The 21,190-nt window shown below is 42.9% G+C and overlaps 2 protein-coding genes across 4 annotated transcripts in view; one reads left to right on the top strand and one right to left on the bottom strand.

The window, feature by feature from the left end:
* eif3ba (eukaryotic translation initiation factor 3, subunit Ba) overlaps positions 1–12,489 on the bottom strand; it is a 56,594-nt gene extending 44,105 nt beyond the window's left edge. Inside the window, exons 1-2 of the mRNA XM_059979575.1 lie at positions 12,331–12,489; positions 3,376–3,568 (exon numbers count right to left, since the gene is read on the bottom strand). Coding sequence (XP_059835558.1) covers positions 3,376–3,568; positions 12,331–12,448 — 311 coding nt within the window. The 5' untranslated portion in view covers positions 12,449–12,489. The remainder of the gene's footprint in view (positions 1–3,375; positions 3,569–12,330) is intronic.
* Positions 12,490–12,535: 46 nt separating this feature from the next.
* Positions 12,536–21,190, top strand: part of brat1 (BRCA1-associated ATM activator 1) — a 41,041-nt gene continuing 32,386 nt past the window's right edge. The window contains exons 1-3 of one of the 3 annotated variants that reach the window (XM_059979571.1): positions 12,536–12,666; positions 17,163–17,312; positions 17,737–17,888. In XM_059979571.1, the coding sequence (XP_059835554.1) occupies positions 17,186–17,312; positions 17,737–17,888 (279 nt within the window). In that variant the 5' untranslated portion in view covers positions 12,536–12,666; positions 17,163–17,185. Of the gene's footprint in view, positions 12,667–12,752; positions 12,819–12,918; positions 13,015–17,162; positions 17,313–17,736; positions 17,889–21,190 lie in introns of those variants that run through there. The other 2 variants (XM_059979572.1, XM_059979573.1) reach the window with 2 other exon arrangements.

The following is a 21,190-nucleotide window of genomic DNA, read 5'->3' as shown; positions in this document are numbered from 1 at the left end:
TCACTCTGGATCCATGACCTCTAGCTCTATTCTCACTTAACCTGAGGAGAAAAATCCTGTAAGCATTCACCCTATTTATACTCCTCAATTTTAAGGTCTCTCCTCATTTTCCTGTACTCAATAGAATCTTAAAACATTTGCTTATAATTCAGGTCCTCAAGTGAATTTTCACTGTACTCTTTCAAGCCTCTAATCATTCTTCTAGGCAAGTAACCAAAACTGCACACAATACTCCAAATTCAGCCTCACCAATCCTCTTTACAATCCCATCTATTTGTGATGCCACATTCAGGTAATTATGGATCTGTATTCCCAGGTGAATTTAATTGATACTACTCAATAGCTCAGTGTCTTACTATTCATTCTGCAAGTCTTATCCTGTTTTGTCTTCCCAAAGTACAAAACCTCACACTTATAAGTTCCATCTGCCATTTTTTCTAGCTAAGCAACACGATGCTGCAAGCTTTCATAGCCTCTCTCACTGCCTACAATGCTCCCAATCTTGGTGTTATCGGCAAATATGCTGATCCGTTTACATCATCATCTGAACCACAAAGATGATAAACGACAATAAACCCAGCACCAATCCATCCGGCACAAGAGAGACAACACTCTACTACCAATCTTTGACTTCCCCGTTAAGCCCATGCTGTATCCAATTGACTACTTCATCCTGAATATCAAGTAACTTAACCTTCCAGACCAATGTCCTTTGCAGGACTTGGTCAATGGCTTTGCTAAAGTCCATGTTTTTAATGTCCACCACCTTTCCTTCTTTAACGTTCCTTATAACTATCTCAAAAATGTTCTAAGATTAGTTAGACATGACCTGCCACACACAAAATCATGTTGACCATCTCTAACGTCTAACTATCTCTAACCTATCCAAATCATCGTACAGTGGATTTCGGTTAATGTGGGCCATCAGTTAATTGGGGCAACTGCCTATTTAGTACAAAAAAGATCAAAAACAAAGCCATAAAATAGCCAGAATTCTCTTCATTTATTTGGGACACTGTGCAAGTTATTAGGACAGGAGATAATTGCCAAACAGTTTCTAACAAACATCAATTGTGTGCATGTCATGTGGCCCCATTAGACACTACACCATGCTTAGAACACTTCCAAAATAACTTCACTTGCGTGCACTTGTGTTCAAAAAGCAATGACTATTGTCACTGATAGTTGGCGAGTAGTAAGCAGCAAGACAATTCAGAAATTTTTTTCTCACTGCGGTTTCAAGCTTTCAGGCTTGGAGATGCCAGAAATGCCCGGGAATGAAAATGAATCCTTCACTACCTCAAGAAGTTAGGACCTACAAAGAACTTGGAAGGTACTGGCAACCACTTAGAGCATTACAATGAAAATTATAATTTGAAGGATGAAATTGCTGAAAGCATTGTTTGAAGGCAATTACCTGCACTAGGTGTCAGTGTTGATTTTGCTCATTTAGTCAATCAAAAGAACGTGTACACTGGATTAGTTCTTCCCTCAATACCTATTAAGAACTAATACAGCTATATGCTACTGCAGTTTTTGTAGTACCCTAATTTATTCTGCATTTCATTTAAAATATATATTATTCAGTTAAACAGTAGTTTGACTTTATTTTGACAGTAGTTTGAACTATTTCCATGAAACTTTGGCTAACTGGGGCATCCACTTAATTGGGCTAAAATGCACTAGTCCCAGTGTGTCCCAAATAACTGCAGTCCCAAATAACTTTTTAATACCTTACAATAATTTATACACGACTTTACATCAGGCTTATTGACCTATAATTTGCTGGCTTACTCTTAGAGTCTTTCTTGAACAACAGAACAACATCAGCTATCTTACAGCACCTCACTCATGGCTTAGGACGCTTTAAACATCTCTGCCAGGGCCCCTGCAATTTCTACACTAGCCTCCCACAAGATCTAAGGTCACAGCTTGACAGGCCCTGGAGAAAATCCTCTGCAACTGAATACTAGACTTCCTGACTGGGAGACCTCAGTCAGTCCAGATCGAGAGCAGCATCTCCAACACCATCACATTGAGCACCGGGGGGGGGGGGGGGGGGTGGTTCACTCTGCTGACCCACGACTGTGCTGCAACATACAACTCAAACCACATCATCAAGTTCGCCGATGACATGACCATAGTTGGTCTCATCAGCAAGAATGACAAGTCAGCTTACAGAGAGGAGGTGCAGAGCCAACAACCTGTCTCTTAATGCGAACAAAAGAGATGGTTGTTGATTCCAGGAGGGCACAGAACAACCACTCCCCGCTGAACATCAATGGCTCCTCAGTAGAGATCGTTAAGGGCACCAGATTTCTTGGTGTTCACCTGGCACAGAATCTCACCTGGTCCCTCAACACCAGCTCCCGAGCAAAGAAAGCCCAGCAGCATCTCTACTTTCTGCGAAGGCTGAGGAAAGTCCATCTCCCACCACCCCCCCCCATCCTCATCACATTCTACAGGGTTTGTATTGAGAGCATTCTGAGCAGCTGCATCACTGCCTGATTTGGAAGTTGCACCATCTCAGATCGCAAGACCCTGCAACGGATAGTGAGGTCAGCTGAGATCATCGGGGTCTCTCTTCTCGCCATCACGGACATTTACACTACACGCTGCATCCGCAAAGGAAACAGCATTATGAAGGGCCCCATGCACCCCACATACAATCTCTTCTCCCTCCTGCCGTCTTGGAAAAGGCTCCGAAGCATTCAGCCTCCCATGACCAGACTATGTAACAGTTTCCTCCCCCAAGCTATCAGACTCCTCAATACCCAGAGCCTGGACTGATACCTTGCCCTATTGTCCTGTTTATTATTTATTGTAATGCCTGCACTGCTTTTGTGCACTTTATGCAGTACCTGTGTAGGTCTGTAGTCTAGTGTAGCTTTCTCTGTGTTGTTTTTTTACGTAGTCGTCTAGTTTTTTTACTGTGTCATGGTCCTGAAAAACTTTGTCTCATTTTTTACTATGTACTGTACCAGCAGTTATGGTCGAAATGACAATAAAAAGTAACTTGACTTTAATTCACCCCAAGACAGCTAGCCTCTTAGGCAATACAGATACTGTCCATTAGCTCAATACTCTTTTGCCTCAGTTATAGTCTCTCCATTTGTCTCCTGCATTAAATATGGAAACAAGAGATTCTTTTAAGATATCCCCCAGAAAGTCATTGACAAATGAGATTACAATATTGGGATTTTCATATTTACATGCATCCCAAATGTACGAGGATTCATTGTGTAACCATTTGCATTTAACCAGCAAGATATAGCATGATGCTTTAACTCAATATAATTTGGTTCAACAATGATGTTTTAACAGAAATAAAGCTAATGTGCTTGTGACCCAAGTGTATATTAAAAGGAAACATACCCTTTAGTCTTCCCATCTGTTTCTGGGTAAAATTCATTTGTAATTTTCCCAAACTTGGAAAAGATCTTCTGGATAACATTTCGAAGTTTCTCTAGCCGATCTGGTCCAACTTGAGGTACATTATCCACAACAATAACAGAATCTATTCCATCAGCTTCTAGAGGTTGATCTTTTAAAATATCACCCAGCAATTCTATAGGAATTTTAAAAATAATAGTCAGTGTCACTGTTGCAGTACTGATCTGTTTTATTTACATATCACCATTTTGGGAATACCACACTATGTTAAAAAGATTAAAAGAAACAAGTATAAATGTAGAAAACCAGTTAACGTGATGCTTTTAAAGCTTTAGGGAAACTTAGATGTCAATCACGAGATCATTAAACAAAATTAGATTGCATTCTATTTGCAGTAACAAACACCAGTGGACTGAAGATTAGTTAACAGGCAGAAAACAATAGGAACAAATAAGTTCAAGATTCAAAGTACATTTATTATCAAAGTATGAATGCAATATACAACCCTGGGAAAACCATGGAAACAGTTCAAAGAAAAACATCATCCCCAAACCACCCCCACAAAAAAAACATACAAATGTGAAAAAAAAACGAGTGGAAAAACACAGAATATAAAACACCAACCCACAAAGTCACAGACAGAGCCCGGTATTACTCAGTTCAATCTAATGCCGTGTCATTCATTATCCGCAGGCAGCAGAGCCAGTCTGCCCTGATCAAAAATACAGAAAATAGAAACAAAATGTGACCAGAAACACATCGTAATGAGAACAACAGAGCTCAACCCACAAACCATGTCAATTAAACTTTGCCCAAGATCCTGGACTCCGGCACCATCAAGCAAGAGGAAAAGACAGACCATCACACACAGACACCTTCCTCTGGCAGCAATGAGTAAGAGGCTGATAAGACAGCACTGAACACCCACTCGCCTTCTGCTCTCACCTCAATGATTTCAATCTTCCTTGACACTTTAATCGGGGAGAAATAGAGTCAATCATGGGCTTGCACTCCATCTCCAAGCCTTTTGGCCTTGAGGCTGCACACTTCACTTGAAACCTCACCAAACACCCTTAAAGACAGCAAAGCGCCAGATTGCTCAATTGGCCTGAAAACATGCCAAAGTGTAGATCACGGGCTCCAACAGCAGCAGAACCACAATTGAAAGAAAAAGATGTAAAAGAAGTTGTTTTGCGAAACGTCCGGAAGATGTCGTCTTGTGTCATTTGTTCACTGGCGCCATCTTCTTCCCAAACTAAGAGTAGTCTGAGTAGCCGGACAGCACCAAGACAAACGTCAGTTTCCCAGGAAGTGAAGATCTAGATTAATGGGTTGGACAAAGGATTGAATGTAATATATCCAAGTCTGCTGAAGATACAAGCTAGGCCAGTACAAGGTGCCAGGAGGATGCAGAAGCTTTGGGAGGGCATGGCAGATGGAATGTACTGTAGGAAAACAGAAAATTATGCACTTTAGGCTTAATAAAAGGCTATTTAAGTGGTAAGATATTGAAAAATGACAGCTTTATGGGTAATCTATGTAACTTTATACTCAAATCTCTGAAAATTCATATATACGCACGACAAGCAATTAAGAAAGCAAATAACACATGGACATTTATTACAAGAGAATTTGAGTACAAAGTAAAACCATCCTGATTCAATTATGTACAGTCGTGACCCACTTATTTTTTTTGAACAAATACTCAAAAGGTTCCCTGGAATTGATCTGGTTATTGAAGATTTGACTGCGTCTCCATGGTTAGAATAATGGGATTTCTTTGAAACATATGGAAGTTTGAGGGACATGACAAAATAGACGCAAAGTTGATCACCGCCTTGCTGTGGTGCCAGTCTCAAAATGATCATTCAGAACCAGAATGAGAAGAAATTTCTCCTCACCGAGAGTAGGGATTATTTGGAATTCTCTACTGAAGTAGATTGTGGAGATTCTGTCACAAAATATTCTCAAGACATACAAACAGATTTTGAACTATTAGCAGAAAGCAACAGGTGCAGTGTTTGTACAAGAAAGTGATATTAGGTAAAAAGATCAGCTATGGTCTTATAGATCTCCCGAGCAAAGTTGTGAAAGCTTCTTGCCTGTTCCTAATCCTATTTTTATTTCTTAAGTTCAAAATAATAGAGAACTGCAGATGTGGAAGTAAACCATGCACAGCATGACCACCAATTGACATCAGACAAATCTGATTGGGCAACAACATTAGGGTAAAAAGCTGTGAGCACACTGACTATACCCATGATACACTAAGTTAGTGAGAAAAAGGAGGGGCCAAAAGTGCTTACACATTAGTTGACTAAAGGGAACAAGCAGAAATCATTCTGGCAGATATACCTGCTATACAAGAGCAGGACAAACAGAGCAGGTTATTAATTATAACTATGCCAATCCAATCAACAGTCTCTTTTACTGTAGCTTATTGATATGTTTATCAGCTATCTGAAATGAAACAGCAGATACCAATTCATAAACCACAATACAAAATGTTTACATATCCAAAACAATTTTTCTTTTGTATGATTAATCTTACTGCAAATTTTAATTTCCCCCATCCCCACCTAAACCTAACCAATTATCTTATAATCACCCATAGAAAGAAAGGTTGGTTTGTGGCGACCCACTTTCTGCGCAGGCAAACTGGCTCACGAATAGCCAGCGTGCGGGGGGAGACTTTGGTAATGCACCTCTGACGCCGTTTCCGCCTGGAGAGGGCAGGCGCTAGGGATTAAATGCCAGCGCCACGAAGTTTGAATAAACTAGTCTCGAAATGACTTACCGACAGCATGTCGTTATTTCAGCGCTGTGTGTAGCACATCGCTACATTGGTGACCCCAACGGTCCAAACGGGATTTGGACCAAAGATGACCAACTCTTCATCTGTTCACACAGTTTCACTGAAACTGCTGACTTTCTGGATGCTGCAACCACGCGAGTGGTTTAGCCAAGCAGAAGCCCAGTTCCAGATTCCACAGATATCTTCTGATTCCATGCGTTACTATCACGTGGTGAGCGCCCTGACCAGGAGACGGTCGCCCAGGTTGTGGATTGTATACAGTCGCCCCCGGAAGAAGGCAAATATGAAGCATTCAAAGCATTGCTCATTGGGACCTTTGGCCTCTCACGGTATGAGCGGGGTGCCCGCCTGCTTCACCTAGACGGTTTGGGAGACAGACTGCCGTCAGCATTGATAAATGAGATGCTGGTCCTGGTTGACGGACACAATCCCTGCCTCATGTTCGAGCAAGCGTTCTTAGAGCAACTGCCCTGGGACATACATCTGCTGCTGGCCGACGCAGATTTCAGCAACCCCCGGAATGTGGCGGCCCGGGTAGACATGCCGTGGAAAGCCAAGAGGGAGAGCGTGGCATCCGTCGGTCAGATTACCAGGCCACGCGCCCAACAGCAGACCAGACCAGGCCCAGCAGGGAGGCGCACACAACACAGAGGCAGGCATGAAGAGGATAGTGAATAGTGGTGTTTCTACCACCAGTGGTGGGGCACAGAAGCCCGCTATTGTCGCACGCCCTGCAAGGGCCAGGGCCAGCTGCCATTAATGACTATGGCAGCTGGCCACCAGGACAGCCTCTTGTACGTCTGGGACAAACAGTCGGGACACCGCTTCTTGGTCGACACCAGAGCAGAAATCAGCGTCCTGCCCCCGACAGGGTACGACACCCGCAACAGGAAGCCAGGACCCACCCTGTGGGCAGCAAACGGCAGCATGATACGGATCTACGGCACCCGCACAGTGTAGCTGCAGTTCGGCGCCAGCCGGTTCACGTGGGACTTCACACTGGCCACGGTGGCCCCAACACTCCTGGAGGAGGACTTCTTGCGAGCTCACAGCCTGCTGGTCGACTTGCAAGGGAAAAGACTGGTACATGCCGAGACTTTCCAGACGTTCTCCCTGGGTGAAGCCAAGCTGCCAGCCCCACACCTGGACTCCATCACGCTGTCGGACAACAAATTCACCAGAATCCTGGCGGACTTTCTATCGATTCTGGCACCACAGTTCACGGCAGCCATGCCCAGACACGGGGTTCAGCACCACATCCCGACCAAGGGACCACCCCTCCATGCCCACGTTTGAAGGCTCTCCCGGAAGACCTTCGCCTGGCGTAGGAGTTCAAGAGGATGGAGGAATTGGGAATCATACGGAGATCCGACAGTCCATGGGCCTCCCCCTTGGACATGGTGCCCAAAGCAGCCGGGGGTTGGAGACCATGCGGCGACTACCGCAGACTGAACGAGGCTACAACTCCAGACCGCTACCCTGTGCCGCACATACAGGACTTTGCAGCAAACCTGCACAGGGCAAGAATATTTTCCAAAGTAGACCTCGTCCGGGGATACCATCAAATCCCGGTGCACCCTGAAGACATCCCCAAAACAGCACTCATCACCCCATTCAGCCTGTTCGAGTTCCTCCGAATGCCGCACAGACATTCCAGCGGCTAATGGATGCGGTGGGACACGACCTGGACTTTGCGTTCATCTATTTGGATGACATCCTTATAGCCAGCAGTAGTCGCCAGGACTATCTGTCCCACCTCCGCCAGCTCTACTCCCGCCCAAGTGATTTCAGCCTCACGATCAACTTGGCCAAATGCCAGTTTGGTCTCCATACCATCGACTTCCTGGGCCACAGGATTACCAAAGACGGGGCAACACCTCTGCCCACCAAGGTCGACGCAATCCGCCACTTTGCCCAGCCCAACGCTGTCAAAGGCCTATAGGAGTTCGCTGGCATGGTGAACTTCTACCACCGTTTCCTCCCCTCAGCAGCCCGTATCATGCGTCCTTTGTACACCCCGATGTTGGGTAAAGGCAAGGACATTACTTGGGACGAGGAGGCCGCAGCCGATTTCGTTAAAGCCAAGGAAGCCTTGGCAGATGCCACGATGCTGGTGCACCCCAGAACGGACGTTCCGACCGCACTCACGGTGGACGCGTCCGACACAGCAGTCAGTGGGGTGCTGGAGCAGCTCATCAAGGGGCGCTGGCAACCCTTGGCATTCTTCAGCAAGCACCTACGACCACCCAAACTTTCGACTGGGAGCTGTTGGCACTGTATCTGGCAATCCGGCATTTCAGGTACTTCTTAGAAGGCAGGCCGTTCACGGACCACAAACCGTTGACCTCCGTGTTCACGAAGGTGTCCAATCCCTGGTCGGCTCGCCAGCAGCGACATCTGTCCTACATCTCCGAGTACACAATGGACATCCAGCATGTCTCGGGAAAGGACAACGTCGTGGCAGACGCACTCTCCAGTCCAGCTGTCCAGGCCCTGTCCCTGGGGGTGGACTATGCAGCACTGGCGGAGGCGCAGCAGGCAGACGACGAGATGCCCAGCTACAGGACCACAGTCTCGGGTTTGCAGCTGCAGGACTTTCTCATAGGCCCAGGTGAGAGGACCCTCCTGTGCGACGTGGCTACCGGCCAACCTCGCCCCATCGTCCCGGCAGCCTGGAGGCGGTGAGTTTTCGACTCCATACACAGTTTGGCACACCCATCTATCAGGACAACCATCCGGCTGGTCTCCAGCAAGTTCGCGTGGCACGGACTTTGCAAGCAGGTCAGTGAATGGGCCAGAACATGCACGCAGTGCCAAACAGCCAAGGTGCGGCAGCACACTAAAGCCCCGCCACAGCAGTTCGAACCCACCCACCGCAGGTTTGACCACATTCATGTGGATATCGTGAGCCCCGAGGAGCACGGTACCTCCTAACTATAGTAGACTGGTTCACGAGGTGGCCAGAGGTGGTCCTGCTCACCAACACATCTGCCGATTCCTGCGCCCGAGCACTGATTGCAACCTGGGTAGCACGTTTCGAGGTACCACAGTACCTCCGACAGAGGTGCCCAGTTCACCTCCAGCCTGTGGTCGGCTGCGGCCAGCCTGTTGGGAACGCAGCTACACCACACTACTGCCACACCACAGTCCAACAGACTAGTGGAACGCTTCCACCATCACTTGAAGTCAGCTCTCATGGCCTGCCTGAGAGGACCTAACTGGGTGGACGAGCTTCCCTGGGTCCTGCTTGGAATTCGCACAGCGCCCAAAGAGGATCTGCACGCCTCGTTGGCTGAGTTGGTGTATGGCGCACCCCTGGCCATCCCAGGAGAGTTCATACCAGCCCCAAGGGGGCAAGAGGAAGAACCCACAGCAGTCCTGGACAGACTACAGGAAAGGCTCGGCAACCTGGCCCCCGTACCGACTTCACAGCACGGACAGACCCCAACCCATGTACCCAAAGACCTGCAGAACTGTAAGTTTGTGTCTGTACAAAGGGGCGGACACTGGGCACCGCTACAGTGGCCATACGTGGGGCCGTTCAAGATGATCAACAACAACGGGTCCACGGGTTTAATGATAAAAAGTAAAACCATTTTTTTCCTTCAGTATTCTTGCAGATGTTGTTCATTTACACCGGTTATCAATGGCTCCAAACCCCAAACTAGGTTACAGAAGAATACATTCCACTTTAAGTAAACCGCAGTTAGGTTTATTATAGCCAAATAATAATTACAGCATGGAAACAGGCCACCTTGGCCCTTCTAATCCATGCTGAACACTTAGTCTCACCTAGTCCCACCTACCTGCACTCAGCCCATAACCTTCCATTCCTTTCCTGTCCACATACCTATCCAATTTTTTTTTAAATGACAAAAATCAAAGCTGCCTCTACCACTTCTACTGGAAGCTCGTTCCACACAGCTACCACTGAGTAAAGTTCCCTCTCGTGTTACCCCTAAACTTTTGCCCCATAACTCCCAACTCATGTCCTCTTGTTTGAATCTCCCCTACTCTCAAAGGAAAAAAGCCTATTCATATCAACTCTACCTATCCCCCTCATAATTTTAAATACCTCTACCAAGTCCCCCTTCAACCTTCTACACTCCAAAGAATAAAGACCTAACTTGTTCAATATAGAAGGCCATGGACAGACATGTTGGTGTGGGAATAGAGAGTTGAACTGAAACAAGTAGCCATCAGGAGATCCTGTCTGTTATAAGTACACAGATCTGTTAATTTTTCTTTGGAGAGTATTACTATCTGAAATGGTGAAAACTTTATGAATTGCCTTCAGCACTGAAAATGTAGTAGCAAATATAGTGACAGTTAGTACATTTGATAATATTCATGTTTGTTACCCTAAAGCGCGTGTTTAAACTGAGCTACATAGAGCCTTTGATGTTCTGTGCAGTTTTGTATCATGCTCTGTGCAGCACATGCATTCTCTCTGCCTAAATAAACACAGATGTTGTCAAACATACACAAGAAAGACAATCACAATTTGTGTGATGTAACAACAATGAAGCCCAAGGCACAGCACAGGAACATAATCAAATAAAACTAACTCAAGACCACAAGGAACTATTACAACAAATGACCAAAAATTTAGGGATATTTTGAAATCCCTTCAGAATTCAGAAAGACAGACGTGACGAGTTACAGTAAAAGTTCTAGAGTTTAGAACCTTGGGAGCTGAAAACACAGCCGACAAATGTGGAAGGAGTAAATTCAGGAATCAGGTCAGTACTGGTGGTTTAAATATACCTAGAGAATAGAAATGTGTAAATTATATACAGGGATTAGATTATAATACAAGGTTAAGAACACAAAATAGGTGAATAACAAGTGGAAAGGAAGGGGCAGACAAGGATTGACACTCAAGATAAAGCAAACTGTCTTACAGTCCAAGATAGGTTAGTATTGTAGGGAAAAGCTACTAGATGAGATTTTATCTATTTTATTTAGAAATACAGCATAAAATATGCCCTACCAGCCCTTACAGCTGTGCCAACCAGCAACCCCTGACTATCCTCCATTTAACCCTAACCTAATCACGGGACAATTTACAATGACAAACTAATCTGCTAACCGTTAGATTTTTGTACTGTGGGAAGAAACCCAAGCACCCCACGTAGTCCATGGGGCAAATGTACAAATTCCTTGCAGAGAACACCAGGATTGAACCCAGGGCAGTAAGATTTGCACTAACCACTAGATTAAAGGTACAGGCTGGCTGAGAAGTTAGAAGACTGATTTATTAAAAACCATGCAGGATTCAACGATTTTAACAAGTGACATCCAGTTAGAAGCATTTAAAACTTAGTATTCTTTAGACTTAGAGAAACCATCTCTAAATTTATGGCATCTGCAGAATCTCGTGTTTATATTCTAGGTGAGAAGCTGAAGATAGGTTGTGACTTGTAAAGAAAAAGGAATCTACTATCTTTACTTAAATGCAATAAAGATCATGATAAATGTGAATAATCAATATAAAAAAAACATTAGAAGTAGCAGTAAACTGTTTAGTCAGAATTACATGCTGAAATTCCGATTTCCTTAAATATGGTACTTAGATGGGCTGGGGGTGCAGAAAATGCAAAATTCTGTTTACTGATCTATTGAATAAAGAGTGTTTCACTAAAAAAACAAAAATCCAAAATAAATACTACAAGAACAAAGCAGGTGGTTAGCACTAATTTAAAATTACAGTATGATGCAATTAAATAACTCATACAAAATCCATGAAAACATCTCCTTCCAGTTTACCTCTCTTGTAAAAAATCCTCACCAGCATCTCATTACACACCTTACTAATGGATCAAACACTTTCCTACATATGTCTTTAAACATTAAAGATGCTTTACTCTGACAGTGTAATTAGATGCAATAACTAATGAATGACACTCCAGATAAACGATGACAAGGCCCATACGGCCTGGTTGAAATAATATGCAAGCAATCTAGTCAACATAGTATAAAATCTACAGTAGTTCTCGCTTCCGAAAGCCGGCTCTAGGCCTCGGGCTGCAGCTACTCCCAGACGCACATGGACTCAGTGCTACCAACTGTTTCAGCTCTGCGTCAAAATCATCAAACCGAATGGATTTTTTCCGCTTTACCCTCGTCGGAGATATCATCCACGAAGCCTTCGGGGTCACTGAAACCTTCCTCTGGCTCCTCCAACTCTGCAACTTCATCTTCAGCCTCCCGAGCCTCCCCGTCGCTCGTTTCCTTCATCCTTCTCTAGATCGGCGGCCGGAAAAAGAACGCGAGAGCGCGCCACCCGTCCACGCGGGCGCGCGGCCGGCCTCGGGAGCACGCGCAAACCGACTGCGCCTGCGCTTGAACTTTCCCTCGGGGTTAGCGGCGCTCCCGGCACCCGGAGGGAAGATGTCAAAGACGGGCGGGATTCTTATCAATTACCAGCATGGTCACAGATGAAAAACGAAGTAAAAGTAAAGTATTCTGATTTGCGCTAACTGTTAATGCCGTTGAATTTTTTTTTGTTAAGGAGTTTTTTCCCTCCACCCCTCAGTTTTTCAGGAAGTCCCGGATGTCCAGCCAGCAGTGGTGGGGCCGGGCGGCCACCTCTCTGGTACCTCAATCAGTGAGTAGCAGAGACTGAGACGGCTGTGCCCTCCTGTTCGGCCATATTATTCATTAACTTAAAACAATAAAATTGTCGTCATGCCTTCGCGGCTGGTCTTCGTAGTGGTGCGTTAAAGGTCGAGGTGCATTTAATGTCTGAACTGTTTATTGGGAACTGCTTAGATGAGTGCTACAATTCAGTCCTCCGCCGTTTGGTAATTTACTACTATGTGCCATTAACTAGAACATGCAACACATAAACAGTGTAAACACGAGGAAATCTGCAGATGCTGGAAATTCAAACAACACACACAAAATGCTGGTGGAACACAGCTAGGCCAGGCAGCATCGATAGGGAGAAGCGCTGTCGACGTTTCGGGCCGAGACCCTTCGTCAGGACATACACATAAACAGTGTGTACTCTTTCAGTGTTCATGCTCCATGGAAGCTGCCTCCCATCCCTTCTTACCTTCACCATACTATTTATCTACCCCTTTTACCTTTGAGTAGGGCAGTGGGTAGGGAGCAAAATGAGGTGCTTCACTTTGGTAGGTCAGATATGATGGCAGAATATGTATATTATTACTGGTAAGTCTCTTGGCAATGTGGAGGGTCAGGGGGATCTAGGAGTCTGAATCCACAGGACACTCCAAAGCTGCTGTGCAGGTTGACTGTGTGGTTAAGAAGGCATATGATGTACTGGCCTTTATCAATGATGGGATTGCGTTCAAGAGCTGAGAGGTAATGTTACAGCTAGATAGGACCCTGGTCAGACCCCACTTGGAGTACGGTGCTCAGTTTTGGTTGCCTCACTACAGGAAGGATGTGGAAACCATAGAAAGGGTAAAGAGATTTACAAGGATGTTGACTGGATTGGGATTTAGGAGAATAGGCTGTGAATTTGGCCATTTCTCCTTGGAGCGACAGAGGATGAGAGTTGACCTGATAGAGGTGTTTAAGATGATGAGAGGCATTGATCGTGTGGATAGTGAGAGGCTTTTACCTAGGGATGAAATAGCTAACATGAGGAGGCACAGTTTTAAGGTGCTTGGAAATAGGTACAGAGGAGATGTCAGGAGTAAGTTTTTTACACAGAGAGTGGTGAGTGTGTGGAATGGGCTGCTGGTGACGGTGGTGAAGGCAGATACGATAGGGTCTTTTAAAAGACTCTTGGACAGGTACTTGGAGCTTAGAAAAATAGAGAGCTATGGGTAACCCTAGGTAATTTCTAACGTAAGTACATTCTCAGCACAGCATTGTGGGCCATAGAGCCTATATTGTGCTGTAGGTTTTCTATGTTTCTATCATCCTGGTTGGTCTAGTATTGCCACTAGGTTTGACAAGAATGGCAGAATGACAAGAACAGGGCTCCCCAGGGTTGCATACTCATTCCACTGCTGTTGTCTGCTGACCCATGACTGTACTGCAACACACAGCTCGAACCATATCATCAAGTTCGCCGATGACAGGACCGTGGTGGGTCTCATCAGCAAGAACGACGAGTCAGTTTACAGAGAGGAGGTGCAGCAGCTAACAGAGCCAACAACCTATCTCTTAAATGTGAACAAAACAAAAGAGATGGTTGTTGACTTCAGGAGGGCACGGAGCAACCACGGAACATCAACGGCTCCTCAGTAGAGGTCATAAAGAGCACCAAATTTCTTGGTGTTCACCTGACGGAGAATCTCACCTGGTCCCTCAACACCAACTCCATAGCAAAGAAAGCCCAACAGTGTCTCTACTTTTTGTGAAGGCTGAGGAAAGTCCATCTCCCACCCCCCATCCTCATCACATTCTACAGGGGTTATATTGAGAGCACCCTGAGCAGCTGCATCACTGCCTGGTTCGGAAATTGCACCATCTCGGATTGCAAGACCCTGCTGTGGATAGTGAGGTCAGCTGAGAAGATCATTGTGGTCTCTCTTCCAGCCATCACAGACATTTACACTACACGCTACTTCCGCAAAGGAAACAGCATTATGAAGGACCCCATTCACCCCTCATACAATCTCTTCTCCCTCCTGCTGTCTAGGAAAAGGCTCCAAAGCATTCGGGTTCTCACGACCAGACTATGTAACAGTTTCTTCCCCCAAGCTATCAGACTCCTCAATACCCGAAGCCTGGACTGACACCTTGCCCTGCTGCCCTGTTTATTATTTATTGTAAATGCTTGCACTGTTTTTGTGCACTTTATGCAGTCCTGTGTAGGTCTGTAGTCTAGTGTAGTTTTCTCTGTTGTTTTTTTATTACGTAGTTCAGTCTAGTCTTTTGTTCTGTGTCATGTAACACCATGGTCCTGAAAAACGTCGTCTCATTTTTACTCTGCTCTGTACCAGCAGTTATGGTCGAAATGACAATAAAAGTGACTTGACTTGATTTCAATCCCTGAAAAGCAAAAGTGACATTGAAGGTAGTTTTTTGATATTATATCTAACAATTGTTTGAGGCTAACGTATTTTTAAAATGTAATTGAACCATACAAAAGACTGCTGCCTTACATATTTTCTATTGAAATATGTACATAGCAATTTGGAAGAAACACTTAATATTGCTTTCATCTATCAGAGTATCAGAGTTAGATTTGCAGTGTAACACTGACAACTATTTACCCCTAGTTTCTAAAAATTTGGCAACTTACTCCCTACTTCAATATGCACTGTTGAAACCACTGTCTCTGCCTTCATATTGTTTTTTCCAGTTTGTCTTTACAAATTCGCTGCCATTGGCTTTACATATTTGAATCAATAAAGAATGTTGGTCTCTCTTCCTGTGCAATAAGCACCCAAGCTGATATCAAGCCTCAACAAATTTGTCCCTTAAATGTTCATTGCCTTCAAGTAGTCGCATGGCCACTTTCATAATGCTTTGTTGCCTTGTGGTCCTTGCGGGAAAGGTGTATTACTTCTTCATCTCTCATTGTTCTGGAGAAGTATTGGTGGACTATTTTCATGAACCTCACAGTCCAGATACAAATGATCTCGAAAGGAATGTTGAGATATTTCCAAATTAGTATGGTATACAGCATAGAAAGTCCCTGCAGGTTGTAATGTTCTCAGATGCCCACTTGCCCTTGTCTTACTTGGTTTGCGTGATGCTTATGGAATAACTAAAGTGCATTTTGTTAAGTTCATTTTCTGCACCCAGTAGTGGTGGAGAGATTGGACATTTGCAGAGTGGATAGGGTGCGTTATCATGGGGGATGCTTTGTCCTGAATGGTGTTGAATTTATCCATCTCAGCTCCAATCTAAAGAAGTCATTGCAATCTTTGCCATTCAAATGTGGGTTAAAATTTGTTATTGTGTTTCTCACTCCTTATCTTAAATCAGGAGATCCCAACCTGGGGTACAAAGATCCTTCGGTTATTTACAGGGGGTGGGGGGGGGCAAATCCAATGGCATAAACAAAGATTGAGAACCCATGTCTTAGATACTCTTTTTCACCCATTTTAGTTCCACTTCCCATACCCATTCCGATATATCAATATATGGCTTCCTCTACTGTCGCAGAGCCCACATGCAGGTTGAAGGAACGACATCTTATATTCCACCTGGGTAGTCTCCTGCCTGATGGCATGAACACAGATTTCTCAACCTTCTGGTAATGTCCCCTCCCCCCCTCCAACTTTCAGCATTCCCCATCCCCTTTCCCTCTCTCAACTTATCTCCTCTCTCTGGTGCTCCTTGCCCTGTTCTCTTTCTTCCATAGTCTTCTGTCCTCTCTTATCAGACACCCCTTCTCCAGTCCTGTATCTTTTTCACCAATCAACTTCTCAGCTCTTTACCTCATCCCTCCCCCTCCTGGTTTCAGCTACCACCTTGTTTTTTTCTCTACTCTCTCCCACTTTTTAAGTCTACTCATCTTTTTTCTCCACTCCTGCCGAAGGGACTTGGCCCGAAGTGTTGACTGTACTTTTTCCCATAGATGCTGCCTGGCCTGCTGATTTCCTCCAGCATTCTGTGTGTGGTGCTGGAATTTACAGCATCTGCAGATTTTCTCCTGTTTGTGAGCCTTTTTCTCCTCCCAGGATTTTCATTGTTCTTCAAAAAATGCCTTCATTTCTCTGCTTATCTATCAGTTCAGATATGCTTTGTTAGGATTACCAAGGCAATACGTTGTTACGAGTTTTATTATGGCTCTTCCATACACAAGAAAACAGCAATATCATCTAAAAATTAAGAAACTATAATATGGAGCCTGTAACTCATTCTATCCTATTTGATATGGTAAGTATTGTATGGTATGGTAACTTGAGAGATATTTAGCAATCTATGGCTTATTATGGAGGTTCTTGGGAAGGTGTGTGATATATTTATATACTGGCAAAAAAGCACAATGTTGTATATTTTTGAATTTTTTTTTCAGAGAACTTGTAGTAAAGTTTTACAATGGAAAGTGACTATGAGGAGCTGCTGCCCCGTGTTTGTGCGGTGTTGGGAGACACCAGCAAGTCCGTTGTTGATGATACTTGTCTGGAGAAGCTTCTTGATTGTTTCCAAGCAATTACAGGAAATGGTAATCATTTTATTTAAACCTGATTTACTATGCCACCATTGCTTGTGGAAAACTATGGTTTGTATAATTGTATTTTTTGTATATCAGAAGTGAATTAGCTTTTAAAATGTTGCAATTTGTACTAATAAAGTTATTGTAACTTATAGTAGTAATTCCTGGCACTGATGTACACTCCAAAGTGATTTTTCTCCCACGTTTTCACATTAGTCACCCTTGTTGCCCTTCATAGTGCACTGTGATGTACTAGAGAAAGGGGTTAACAGTGGAAGATGTGATTATAGCTAAGTTCTGCTTGTGGTACTTACTTTGAAGGACCATGAAAGTGATTTTGATCTAATGATCTGAAATATATTTGCCAGAAGCAAAATTATAATTTCAAAGTAAACATTTGAACGATCAAGATTTTTTTGTGGTCTTTCTTCAGAAACTGAGCTCAGTACTCTGCAGAAGAATCTGTGTCTGACAAGTGTTGTAAATGCTGCCAAGCACCAGGACCTTAATCCAAGCATCTTGAACTTCATTATGCGACTGACTGGACTACTTGCAGCTTCGGAGGAGCATTTTTGTAAACTTGAGGTATGTAGTCATGAGCCAAAGTTTAGTTCAACACAGATATAGGCCTTACGACTCACGCTGACTGGGATACCCATTTATGCTAATCCCATTTATGTGCAATAGGCATATTTCCTTCCTTTCTTATCCAATTATCTTTCCAATTGCTTTTAAACGTTGTAATTGTATCAGCCTTTACCACTTCCTATGTGGAATAACTTGCCCTGCAGATCTCCTTCAAATTTCTCCTCTCTCATCTTAAACCTATACTCTCTACTTCTAGCCTCTCCTAACCTGAGAACTCTCACCCGATCTGCACCAGAATCTTATAAGCCTTCATAAGGTCACCCCTTAGCCTCGTTTATTCCAGTGATAATAAATCCAGCGTATCCTTGCAACTCTAGCCCTCCATTCCAGGCGCCATCATCTACAGTCGAATCCAATCCCCAAAGGTAGTTTCAAAATTTAAAAGAAAGTAATAGCAAAAAGAAGTTGGAAATCTAAATAAGAGTACAAAATGTTGCAAAAGTCATCTGTTCCATAACCATTGAAAAGCTGAATGATGGGTGGATATATTTTTCTGAGAAGTAAAGTGTACTTTAAGTATTTTGTTCAGGTTTCCTTTGTATTTGTTGACCTGCTATGTCTTTCCTGTATTTTCTTTTTTAATTCTCCACTTTTCTATCATTTTAATAATTTCAAATGCAATGAATTCCATCTTAATTTCTGTTTTTGTATTCACTACATGTTACACAGCCCACCTTAATTATAAAATGATAGTGCAGACTGCTAAATGAGCAATACTTTACATCACGGTGTGTGTGTGTGTACATTCATGTTCATATTTACTAATGCTATTAAATCAAGAGATTATCCAAACTAACAGGTGCTCTATGCAGTATTCCATTCTCTCTTTATGTCTGTCTCCCTCCACATTAAGAACCCTGTTCACTGTCACCTTTGACAATGTTACATGGACACGCTAATCCCATCTTGTGAATTGTGCATCTTTATGTCTTCATATTTGCCCTCCGTTTAAGTCCCCTTTTGCCTCCAAATCTCACTCAGTATTGCTTATCCAGATCAAAGGAAGTGTGTATCCATCACTATTGAGTAACAATAGATCAGAAATGTAGGCATTAGAACTAGGCTTCATACAACTTGAAGCATTTCTGTAGCTACCTGTATGTGCAACAACTCCATTGTCCCAGCCTTTCAAATCATGAATCCTCACTACAATAATTATTATCTCTCTTATCCTAACTGCTCTCCCTGGTCCATCCATTGTCTTTGCTCTCTTAAATCCAATGGATGAAGACTTTATCCAGTCGATAAAATGCTCAAGTTGATAGCCAAGTCTGACTGCATGTTATAAGGTATAAATGGGTCTTCCTCTCATCTGACAGGTCAGGGCAAGATCTGTATGTGTCTTATATGGCTTAGCCCGATTTTATTTTTAAAGTTGGGGTGATTCTTTTATATATATCCTTTTTATATGGAGTGTTCTTCAGCTGACATGGGGGTAGGATTAGTCTTACTTTTTCTCTTTTTAAGTCATATTTTGGCTTTTTCTCTTTTTCTCGGGGGGTGGGGGGATGGTCTGTTTTCTAATTCTATTTTTTTTGTACCAGTTTGTGTTAGTTTTTTTATTCGGGCTGTTTTTGAACTTCAAATATGTCTGTGTTGTCGTCACTTCCGGGTCTTCTCACTACTTTTGTTCCTCTTCCGGGTGCATGAGTTTATAAGTTGGTTAACCCTTTCTATACCAAAGGGTTGATTATAGAATTATGGCTCAGACCATTAATTTTGTGTCTTGGAATACTAATGGTTTAAATCATCCAATTAAACGAAAGAAGATTTTCAAAGTATTCCAAAGACTTAATGCTCATATCATTTTTGTACAAGAAACTCATGTGAGGAGGGAGGACAAATTTCGTTTTTTTAGATTTTGGCGGGGTCAACAGTATCACGCAAATTCGAATGCTAAAGTAAAAGGAGTTTCAATTTTTATTGACTCCTCTATTCCATTTGTTCAACATGATATTTTTTCAGATCCGAATGGCAGATTTTTGTTAATTACGGGTTTACTTTGTAATAAAAAGGTTGCTTTGGTTAATGTTTATGCTCCAAATGTGGATTGTCCTGACTTTTTTAAGTCTTTATTTACTTCTTTACCCAATCTAAACGAATATAAGTTAATAATGGGTGGTGACTTTAATTGTTGTTTAAATCCTCTGATGGATAAATCTTTATCTATTCAGACTTTACCTAATAAGTCGGCCACTTGTATTAACTCTTTTTTGACTGACAATGGAGTTTTTGATATTTGGAGATTCCGGTATCCTAATGACAAAGAATTTTTATTTTTTCTCACATGTTTATCACTCTTATTCAAGAATTGATTATTTTTTTGTAGACTCTTGTTTTATTCCATTGGTAATCGGTTGTAACTATGATATTATAGCTATCTCTGATCATGCTCCGTTATTACTTTCTATGAAATTTACGGATACAGCTTCTAATGCTAGACAATGGCGATTTGACTCTACCTTGTTGCAAGACTCTGACTTTATAAAATTTATGGAGGAGCAGATCGACTTCTTCTTCTCAACTAATTCTACAGATGATATTTCCTGCGGAACACTTTGGGACACTTTTAAAGCTTATATACGTGGACAGATTATTTCTTATTCTGTTGGTTTGAGGAAACGTATCAAGATGGAAACTCTTTTATTGGTTGATAAAATTAAAGAGATTGATAAGAAATATTCGATTGCTCCTAATAAGGAGCTTTACAAACAAAGGGTTGAACTTCAAATGGAACATAGTTTATTACTTACATCCTCGATTGAAAATCAATTAATGAAAACTAAATCTGATTTTTATATACATAGTGATAAATCTGGTAAACTGTTAGCTAGTCAATTGAAGAATGCTCTGGTTAAACGTCAAATCACTAAGATTGGTCAGCAGAATGGGAATCTGACAGTTAATCATGATGAGATAAATAAGGCATTTCAAGATTTCTATACCTCCCTGTATCAATCTGAATTTCCTCAAGATTATAATACCATGTCTGATTTTCTTGGAAAATTAAATTTTCCAAGGTTATCATCTGATGATCTTTTGATATTGGATACTCCTATTACGGATGTAGAAATTAAGGGGGCTATTTCCTCAATGAATTCTGGGAAAGCACCAGGTCCAGATGGTTATACAGTTGAATTTTTTAAATTTTTTTCCGCTACTCTTTCCCCTTGGTTAGGTAAGGTTTTTGAGGAGGCCATTAGATTAGGGAATTTGCCACAATCTTTTTATAGAGCTGC

Source organism: Hypanus sabinus, chromosome 9 (assembly GCF_030144855.1).
Source record: "Hypanus sabinus isolate sHypSab1 chromosome 9, sHypSab1.hap1, whole genome shotgun sequence".
NCBI lineage: Eukaryota > Metazoa > Chordata > Chondrichthyes > Myliobatiformes > Dasyatidae > Hypanus > Hypanus sabinus.
The sequence above is the reverse complement of the archived record's forward strand: the minus strand, read 5'-3'. Positions and strand labels throughout refer to the sequence as shown.